The 10,251-nt window shown below is 34.1% G+C and overlaps 2 protein-coding genes across 2 annotated transcripts; one reads left to right on the top strand and one right to left on the bottom strand.

Annotated features, from left to right (window-relative positions):
• Positions 1-251: 251 nt before the first annotated feature.
• LOC114173471 (mannan endo-1,4-beta-mannosidase 7) lies at positions 252-2,806 on the top strand. Its single transcript, XM_028057905.1, has 5 exons — positions 252-703; positions 805-999; positions 1,264-1,386; positions 1,661-1,863; positions 1,949-2,806. Exons 1-5 carry the CDS (start codon positions 380-382, stop codon positions 2,415-2,417), a joined length of 1,314 nt encoding a protein of 437 aa, XP_027913706.1. The 5' UTR covers positions 252-379; the 3' UTR covers positions 2,418-2,806.
• A 248-nt stretch (positions 2,807-3,054) lies between these two features.
• LOC114173472 (lipid phosphate phosphatase epsilon 2, chloroplastic) lies at positions 3,055-7,239 on the bottom strand. The gene is made up of 4 exons (XM_028057906.1): positions 6,736-7,239; positions 4,660-4,882; positions 3,986-4,059; positions 3,055-3,353 (listed from the first exon to the last, which is right to left on the bottom strand). Exons 1-4 carry the CDS (start codon positions 7,072-7,074, stop codon positions 3,129-3,131), a joined length of 861 nt encoding a protein of 286 aa, XP_027913707.1. The 5' UTR covers positions 7,075-7,239; the 3' UTR covers positions 3,055-3,128.
• Positions 7,240-10,251: the final 3,012 nt, after the last annotated feature.

Below are 10,251 nucleotides of genomic sequence, written 5' to 3'. Positions count from 1 at the left end.
CACGGCTAAAATCACACTACCGTCTGTGCTTTTGGAACAAGAATAATTACAATAGGGAAAATGACTGCAAAACATGAATCAACTAACGGAGAAATTAATTTAGTGGTAAACATTACTTTTATTTGTCACTTCCAGAAATCTCACATACTCTAGTAATAATGTTATTAAAAATTACATATGCATTGCATTTTTTCTTGTTTTTTTCTACTGAACAAAACTGAATTTGTAATCTAAGAAGACAAACTCGCTTTTCACTTTTCAGGTTCTTAGCAACTGCAGAAGAACCGTACTTTTGCTTTTTCTCTTATCTCTATATTACTGCGAGCATATAAACAAGAAGAGAACCCATACATGAGTTTGTGTAAGAGAGTGAACCGAGATGAAGCATTTTGCCTTTGTCTTTCTTCTGGCCATTCTGGTCCCTCAGGAGTGTTTCCATGCCACCGTGGAAGCAAGGGATGGTTTCGTCAGAACCAGAGGCACCCACTTCATGCTGAATGGATACCCTTACTATGCAAATGGCTTCAACGCCTACTGGTTAATGTACACGGCTTCTGACCCATCTCAGAGGTTCAAGGTTTCAAATGCCTTCCGAGAAGCAGCAAGTCACGGCCTTACTGTTGCTAGAACTTGGGCCTTCAGTGACGGTGGTTATAGACCCCTGCAATATTCCCCTGGTTTCTACAATGAGCAAATGTTCACGGTAAGAGACCCACACTTTCCACATTTTTTGCCTTTTAACATGTCATTTCTTGCTGTGTTTATATTTTTAGTTTCAATTTCTCTCTGTTTTCTGGTGTGAAGGGGTTGGATTTCGTTATATCTGAGGCCAGAAAGCACGGAATTAAGCTCATACTGAGCTTGGTGAACAACTATGAAAACTTCGGAGGCAAGAAGCAGTATGTGAACTGGGCTAGAAGTCACGGCCAGTACCTTACTTCAGATGATGATTTCTTCAGGAGCCCTGTTGTTAAGGGTTACTACATGAACCATGTCAGGGTTAGTACAATTTCTCGTCTTGCTTCGTAAAATTGTATGTGCAGATTAAAACCTTGGATGGTGAAATTAGCTTCCTTTAACCAGACAAGTCCTGGTACTTTTTTGTCTCTTCTAATCTGTGTTCCTTCTACCGTTACCATCTAATATAACTAAAATAATCTCAGTATAATAATCACTTTGCCATTTATTCTGTTCATACATCTAAGATAAACGTGTTATTGGGAAACATAATTTCAAGCTCTGAATTTTGTTCATCTTCCATAGACTGTTCTTAACAGATACAACAGATTTACTGGAACCCATTACAAAGATGACCCAACAATCATGGCGTGGGAGCTCATGAATGAGCCTAGGTGTACATCGGATCCTTCAGGAAGGACTATTCAGGTCAAATATTTTGTTCCTCTTCCACCTTTTTCTTTTTTCTTTTTTACCTTCTAGCTCTTTCACCCTCATAGATGTTAGTGCTCACCATTTTAAAACCAAATCTAGCACTAAAATATATTACTTTATTCAAAAAAAAAAAGGAAAGGAATGATGTGATTAGGACAAATTAACATAAAGTGGCGTCCTTGTATAGTAAAGACGGCAATCACGGTCCTGGTTTCATTCCCAATCATGAGTTGACTCGTTAACTCGCCACTTTTTTGTTTGATTATAGGCGTGGATCACGGAAATGGCTTGGTTTGTGAAGTCGATAGACAGGAACCACTTATTGGAGGCAGGACTGGAAGGGTTTTACGGTCAATCAACACCACAGAGAAAAAGATTGAATCCCGGTTTCGACATAGGCACAGATTTCATTGCAAATAACCGAATCCCAGCCATTGATTTTGCAACGGTCCACTGTTACCCCGACCAGTGGTTAGTTTAGTTAGTAACTAACTAAAAAGATCAGTTAATAACGTTATCAAATTCATATTTTTATTTTTGATTGCTCCATAAACAGGGTATCGAGCTCCAACGTGCAGTATCAGCTTTCGTTCTTGAACAACTGGCTCAGTGCTCACTTCACGGACGCGCAATACGCTATAAGGAAACCGATTCTGGTAGCGGAGTTTGGGAAATCGTTTAGGGGTTCGGGGTACGAGGCGTACGAGAGGGATGAAGTGTTCAATGCAGTGTATTACAAAGTATACGCTTCGGCTAAGAGAGGAGGAGCAGCAGGGGGAGCGTTGTTCTGGCAGCTTCTGACCGGAGGAATGGAATCTTTCCAAGACGGTTATGGGATCATGCTTGGCCAGAGTTCCTCTACGGCCGATCTCATTGCACGCCAGTCTCGGAAGCTCTATCTGATTCGGAAGATCTTCGCGAAGGTTGCGAACATGCGGCGGTGGCGAAGGGCAAGATCCAGAGCCGGCAGAGGGTTTTCTGGCGGTTCTGGAGGTGGAAACGGAGGTAGCCACGTCGGCAACTAAAACGGAAAATTACTACCTCACTACTTACTACTAGCTTATTATTACACACAGTTCAAGTTTGTTCCTTTGTGTGACACGGGTTTCTCACCAATACACGGCCATGGAGGATGGCCCCACCAGAATATCTTCGAGATGAATCGTTGTAGCCACTGGTTAGCTATGTACACGTGTGTCTTCTTTGTTTAACCTTCACTCCTATACGCAGCACAAGCAGCTCGTGAATTCTTCCATGGTGTCTACTTCTTGGTTGCTCAACCTCACTTTACTTTTTAACTTTGGAACGAGAACAAGAATGCTGTTCATGTTATTATAACCTAAAGTTTGAATTAAAAGTATATCATAAAGGCAAGTTATGTTTACTTTGACATATCTTATGTTTACATTTTTTTTCTTGAATGTGTATTCGATATTAAATGAATACTAAAGTTATGTGTCTACACAAAAGTTATAAAAGTGGCTCAAGAAAAGTGATATTTTCTTAACAAATAATAGGGCTGAAGCTCAACCAGAAGCTTCGAGGAAAAGCAACAGAGCTAACTAAGAAAGCAAGAGATAGAAAACCAGGCATTACTACAAGACAGTATTGGCGTAAAATGATTCATGTCATAACCATGCAACATAACATAAAACCTTAATCTTGAAACAAAGAAAATGAGATGTGTCATTAACACATTAAAACGCATTGCAATGTTTTACATGTGTCTTGAAGTTCTAGTCATCTTGAAGCCAATAACGAATAGTAAATAAAACAAAACCTATGCAGAGTCCCACAGACCCCAAAACAACAACGATTCTAACCCATAGAGAAGATACAAAAGCATCCAGTATAAAACCGTTCCACAGCCAGTACCATAAAATAGAGAAAATGGATCCAATAACAGCTCCAACAACCACTTGGCTCACTGTATGAAGCTGTTGCGACACCCTCAGGTACGACTGGAAACATAGAACAAGCATAAGCAACTCGTACTATAATCAAATTCAGAAATTATATAATCTGATTCAGTACGCTAGAGCAATGGAGCTTTCAACTATACCATAAACAAATATTTATCAATTCCTTTCTGTGATTTCACTAAGCTAGGGTAATGTACATTGTGTGACAAAATGCTTATATTCATATTCAAAATTCAAGCATGAGTGAAACAAGAGGATTTAATTCTTAGAGAGCATTCTACGAGATAAAGAATTCATAGAAAACTCGTCTTAGTGGTTTTTTTATTTTCTTAAGGAATAGAGATTTTTCGAAGTTGCTAACTTCATTTTGTATAGTTATATTTACATCAAATACAATTTTACACAACACTTCGAAACAATAAACATCATATAAGTTGTGAAATGACATGGTACAAACCAGGTCACAATGTTCTAGCCTATAAAATTATACAGTATTTTGTAATGATGCACATGGACCTAATGAAGAGGTAATGTTCATATGGTAATTGAGATAGCCATTTTAAATGTATAATATAGAATAGCAGAATATAAGGTACCAAAAACACAAGGAATAAAAGGTATACCAACGAGGCAACAAACTGAAGGCTAAAATGGAAATATTATACACTTACAAAGAAAGAACCAAATGTCAGGACCAATCCACTTATGGCAATGGTAAATACATTTAGCCCAAGCCATTCTACTCCTGTAATATAACAAGAGAAACAAACAAATGTTCATAGTGAAATCATATATTTCTACACGTCTTTAAGAAAAACAAAGAAATCTAAAAACATCGACACCTCCACGATGTAACAGACAAAACAATTCTAATTAAAGATTTTTTTTTTTTTTGCTTGTATTGAGTCTTTCACATGAATGCCATGGAAATTTGTATTGTCATCACTGAAAAGGCAACTAAGATAATGGAGTTCTTTATTTCATGAAGCAAATCTAAAACAAAAAAACAAAGTTTTGCCAAGGAAATCCAAACCAGGCACACTTCCCATGTTAACAACATAGAAGATTGAAGATACGAGGCAGAGATACACTTAAATAAAATTTACAAGAACAAAACAACGTTAGTTCCTTTAACCACCAGAACTTTGATCACAATAACCTTTTTGAGCTACCAGAACAAGGAACATATAGTAAAAAAGGGAAAATATTTAATCGCTTTATATTGCTACCGACCAAAACTAATATATAAAATTATTTATGAAAGGATCACAAAGCTAAGATTTGTAAACCACCTTTCTTGCCAATTTTTTTTTTTTCTGAACAAAGAACTATTACGAGATATTACCTGACAAAATAACAAAGAAGACAGCAAAGAATATGGATTGTGCATGTGAAGATGGCATCCCCGGGTCAGATTTCAGGGTTGAAGGTCGTTCCTGATTGAGTATACGTTTGAGCAAAACAGAAAGCAATGCATTCAAAATTGACCCTGAGGTAAACCATAAGGCCTCTGCATCATGCCTCCAAAGAATGAAACCACCAAAGAGGGCAGTTACTATCCACTTGCTCTGTTAACATCAGCACTAAATGCATTAGCATATAAAAATATAGTTAAACTTTAATGTGGAAATAATTTTACAATGAACAAGCCTTAAGATGGGAATTCAAACTTAGTGTTATAAGACTAAAAGGTTTATCATATGAGATGCTTGTGAAAGAATCTATTTGTACAAATAACTTTAAACGGTATGACTTAAAAGAAGAATTGATCATAGAGACAAAAACTCCATAGCCAGATATGGTGATTAGGAGTTCAAAAATTGCTCTAAAAGGAAAACGAGGTCTTATAAGACCCCATCCATTGTCTGAAGAACATGCATAGAAAACTAAGAATATTGTGAGAATCAGTTGAATAATTCAAATATGACAGTGACACTAGTAGGTTGCAGGCAACTTGGCGGGATGTGCGGTAGCTGCATGAAAGCCTTAACAAAAGCTATTTGTTAAGGGAATGCACATAGTGGTAATGTAATAGGAACTTGGGTATTATGGGATGTGTAAATCCCACAATTCTAAGTGTTTGAACGCATAACAACAATTAATGCCTAAATCATATCAAAGTTTTTACAGGCCTCTGGAAAAATACGACATTGTTAAAGTACCACTATTTCTAGTTCCTCACATTAGCTGTTCTATTAATTATACAATAAGCCACGATTATGAAGGATGCTCTTAAAGCTGGGTATGCTTAGATTCTGGGCTTTTGGCCTTTTTTCTTGTTTCTTGTTCCCTTACATTCATTTTTTATTCAAGCCGCATAGAAAAAAAGATAAGAAGTAAAAACAAATCTACTTCAGTAGAAGAAACTAATGCTGAGCGTGTATTAAGGATGTGCTTTGCAAATCTAGTCCATATGCACTTCATTATTTAGGGAATATGCAACAAGTTGATCCTACTTAGTTAAGCTTCTTCATAAAGCCTTTATATAAGAAAATGAACTAAAATGTGAAAAACTCAATTCAATTTGATTTTTTATTTCCTTCTCATATAACTAAAGAGTAGACTGAGAAGCATCTGCATTATATATTTATTGATCATGATATTTTGGTTTCACTTCATCATGCTGGCAAACACACTTAACCAAATGTATTCTATGTCTCCTTATCTATACCTAGCTACTGACTGTGGTATATAACTTTCATTGTTTACACATCACAAGTGTATTGGACCTAGCTGACACACTGAGCCTGCAGGAACAGCCCTCTGGAATCGCAACACAGAAACTATTTTGAACGCCCCCTTTAATAGCACAATGAAAACATCTCCTTTGCATTCTATCAACAAGAATTCTCAAACCATGATTAACTAATCGTTCTCAGATACCATTTTCTCCATTTGAAATTTCTCGATTTCGAAAACCTTGGGTTGTAAAAATAAAAGGTGGTATGATATGTTTCCGAGATTGGATAGCATATTCAAATGAACCTAATAGTAGCAAACATAATTTTTTATAACATGGATTTCGATTCTTTTCTCACCTTCAATAACATGATACAGATTATACAGTCATGTAAAAAAAAAGCAAAAAAAAAAGAAGAAAAATTCAGTGTAACAACAATATTAACTAGTGGATCCTCTTCCCAGCCACGGGTTCATGGTTAAGCCTAGTATGATAAAAATGTATCTTTTTTCTCTTGCAACCACATTCCAGTTCTGCTAACATTCATTCCTTATAACAGATTCCTTGCATTTCAGAAACCATGTCAAAAGAAACCTAATAATACTTTTTAAGAAAATATATAGACAATTTTCCCTAAAAGAGTAAACATTCCCTCCACTTGGGGTGGGAATCATAAGAGTGAATATTCAGAACTTTAGTGGCCAAAACATTATTGAAAAACATCAAGGGAGGATTACGAACCAGTCGATTGAGCTTGTATTCCACCTCACTCGACAAAAACTTTGACTGAAGCGGGGATGGTCCATCGATGAAAGCTTCTTGTTCAAACACTTGGATATTTTCATCCCCTTCTCCATCTCTGAAAGCAGAAGTTCTCACGGATCCATCCATGGTTTTGGATACCCAGAACGAGTTCCTTCTCGAAAGAGGTCTCCTTGAAAGAAATCCACTACAAAGTAAGGATCTTGACGGAGAAAAAAAATGGGGAAGTGAAGTGTTTTTCAAATTTCTTCGTTTAAGACAATTTGACCCCTGAAAAAGCGTAAAAGGAGTTTGGGAAATTGAAGAAGCCACCGCCATGTGAGAGGAAAAAAATCCTCTCCAGTTTATGGGAGAAGATGGCGCTGCTGTCGAACATGACAAAAGCTAGTCTTTCTCAGTGCTATTTATTATCTATGAAGGAAGATGCTCCACGGAAAGTCCAACAAACCAGTTCATTCTCTGTCCACAACTCCAAAACATAGGAGACGACTTATTTTCCTAAATAAAACAAAAAATAGTTTTTACTTTCAAAAACTTTTATTATTTATAATGCTTAACACGTGAAGTTATTAGTTAAAAAAGTTAATATGTACTTTTTATCTTTAAATTACTTTTAAAAACATTTTAAGACTTGGTGACACATAGTTAGATAATATGTACGGAATGATATCATAAGTTCTATCTTTCAATATTTTTTTTAGTGGAAACAGTTTTAATTTTAGTATAATTACTTTAAAAAAAATATTTTTATGTATCTTTTTTATTACCCAGTGCGTAATTGTCGTAAGCACATAAATTTTAGTTTGCCTTGTAAAGACAATCCCAACATCTTCTAACAACTAGTATTTAGTGAAAACTAAAGTAAATTATGAGCCCCTTTTGCTTTCAACACAAAGAAACAAAGTGAACTGTGTAAAGGAGATATATTTCATCCAAAACTTGGAAAAACAATAAAAGAAATAACTAATTTTCTAACGAGAGTGTTCAAATTGAAAAGAGATAACCTTAATTATATAATTACATATAGATAATTTAAATGATAACTTAAACTATTTATTCTTATATATTTATTAATAGTGATAAACATAATCTCAAATATATATTTTTTACTTTTTATTTTTCATTGATTCTTTATTATTGTTGTATGATAACATTTTTTTTAATTTAAATATTTATAAATATAAAACCGTTATTCAAAATAAAACTTATTAAAATTATATAAAATACATGTTTAAAATTAAAGACAAAAAATATAAAAGATTGAAAGTGCATGGAAATAATAAAAGAAATATATAAAATGATAAAAGAAAGTTACAAGTACCAAAAGTAAATTATTAAAATAAATTGTCACAAATTAGACGTAAATGATTGAATTAAAATTACTAAGATTTTTATCCATAAACTTGCATATAACTTAAGATATAAGTGTGTTTCTGCAACTTTAAATTTTTGTTATTAAATAATATGATTAAGTATTAATGAATTTCAATTTTGGATTGGGAAGACCCTTTGAGAAATCTCAAGAAGAGAAAATTCTGTACCGGAGAATCTAGCAAGACAAAACATTTTCTCCTCAAATACATATGTAAGAATGGCGATAAAAAGAAGAAGTTTGAGGTCAGTGGTTCTAACTATTTATAACTTTTTATGTAATGAAAATATACAAAACTGTAATAAGCTATTTTTGTTATATAAATGTAGCCTAGGTAGTGCTGACATGGGAGCTAATAAAACAATTAAGTTTAAGATTCGCAAGTGATGAGGAGCTAATTATAAACAAACTAGAAGACATGAAGATGGAGGTTAGAGATAGGAATTTGGAAAGGAGACAAAAAGTTGTTGGGTGAGAGAGAAATAATCATAATGAAAATAATTAGTCTTAATGACAAAGTTGTTACGGGTATGTCTCATGAAATGGGTGATCCATGTCCTATGATTATATTATCTATTTTTCTTTAAAGTATCGAAGAGTGTATGTAATAAACTCACAAAAACACAAAGGAATCTTTTTTGGAAATGGAGCTATGAGCATAAGAAGATTGTTTGAGTTAGGCGGAACAATATATATAAATTGAGGGAGGAAGGAGGTTGAGAGATATTGAGAACTTTAACATAGTTGTCCTCTTAACAAAATGGAAGTGAAAATTTGACAAGAAAGATCATGACGTTTCGAGAGAGATACTTAAATCAAAATATGGGTTACGAAAGAATATGAATGAAAATAACATATCTAGGTTTGACTCTCGGTGGTGAATTATTTTTATCTTCATTTCGATCGTTTTTATTTTCAATTTTTATTGATGAGATTCTCCTCTTAATTATTTTTTAAAAGTATTGTACTGTATGACCTATTGACATCCTCATCTAGACTATCAGTCAGCAGTTCAAGGATAAGCGGCTGAAGGCCATCCGTTACAGACGGACGGTCTCTTGGATTATTGATGTGACAAATTCTCCGGAGTGATTTAAGGTAGCTCACGATCGAACGGTCTCCGTCGTTCATTCTAGTGAAATTTTGTCGTCATAACACAATTATAGGGACCTCTGTCATAACGCACGGCCTTTCAGTCGAGTAACTGCACCAGAACTAAATCAGTAAGTTAAAAGTAAATTAAGATAATACAAGTGAGTAATAAGTTTAGAAAGCAATTGGACTATGATTAAGAAAACCCTAATCACGGGCCCATGTCAAAAATTATAAATAGAATCTTATAATAAGTTGGTGAGGACTTTTACTTCGCATTTATTACAACATTAATTGTAATTACCCGAAAGGACTTGAACTGACTTAAGCATCGGATCAGAGTCTTATAGACAGATACCCCGATCGTCTGGACAAACAAACGAACTGTTGGAAGCGAGAGAAAATCGAATGGAAGAAAGAAAGAGAGATCAAACGGTGGAAATCGGTAAAAAAAATCATAAGTACAAATTGAATGTTACATATAGATGCTTAATCTCTATACCAAAAACAAACATCATGCACCAAAACAAATATCATGCATATAGTCCTAGCATGTGACATAAGATCATAGTTAACGGAATAAAGTTTCAATAATATATAGAACAATGTTGGTTAGGAACTATTTCGAAAATTGAATTGATGTGAAGGTTACCTAATATCCTATAGAATTTATTTTTTCACCGTAAGATAAGAAGAGAAAGACTTTAACCTAAATAATTCTAACATTTGTAGTACATCTTTTACCTGAAAAAATTTCAACCTTATAACGCAGAATTTAATATTTATAATTTTCAGGAAAATAATTTTAATATTACTTCTTTTAATAAGAAATATCATTTTTTCCCCTTTGGGGAGAACTTGGTCATGTGTTTCATATATTACTTCTATCGTATTCCTTAATAATCTTAAATTATACCTTTTTATTCCCAATATATATTATTGTATTTTTTTAATTATTAATAATTAAAATTAACATTATGTTATAGTTTAAACGATTTATTATAACCATAAATATAATATTTATCTATTTG

This window comes from Vigna unguiculata, chromosome 2, assembly GCF_004118075.2.
Source record: "Vigna unguiculata cultivar IT97K-499-35 chromosome 2, ASM411807v1, whole genome shotgun sequence".
Lineage (NCBI taxonomy): Eukaryota > Viridiplantae > Streptophyta > Magnoliopsida > Fabales > Fabaceae > Vigna > Vigna unguiculata.
Note: the sequence above shows the minus strand (reverse complement) of the source record. Positions and strands in the feature narration are given on the sequence as shown.

Coding starts and splice junctions, on each gene's coding strand:
- LOC114173471 (XM_028057905.1), top strand. CDS start 380: ATGAAGCATTTTGCCTTTGTCTTTCTTCTGGCCATTCTGGTCCCTCAG. Junction 704..804: donor ACAATGAGCAAATGTTCACG/GTAAGAGACCCA, acceptor TCTGGTGTGAAG/GGGTTGGATTTCGTTATATC. Junction 1,864..1,948: donor CACTGTTACCCCGACCAGTG/GTTAGTTTAGTT, acceptor CTCCATAAACAG/GGTATCGAGCTCCAACGTGC.
- LOC114173472 (XM_028057906.1), bottom strand. CDS start 7,074: ATGGCGGTGGCTTCTTCAATTTCCCAAACTCCTTTTACGCTTTTTCAG. Junction 4,883..6,735: donor AATACAAGCTCAATCGACTG/GTTCGTAATCCT, acceptor TGATGTTAACAG/AGCAAGTGGATAGTAACTGC. Junction 3,354..3,985: donor TGACATTTGGTTCTTTCTTT/GTAAGTGTATAA, acceptor CTATGTTTCCAG/TCGTACCTGAGGGTGTCGCA.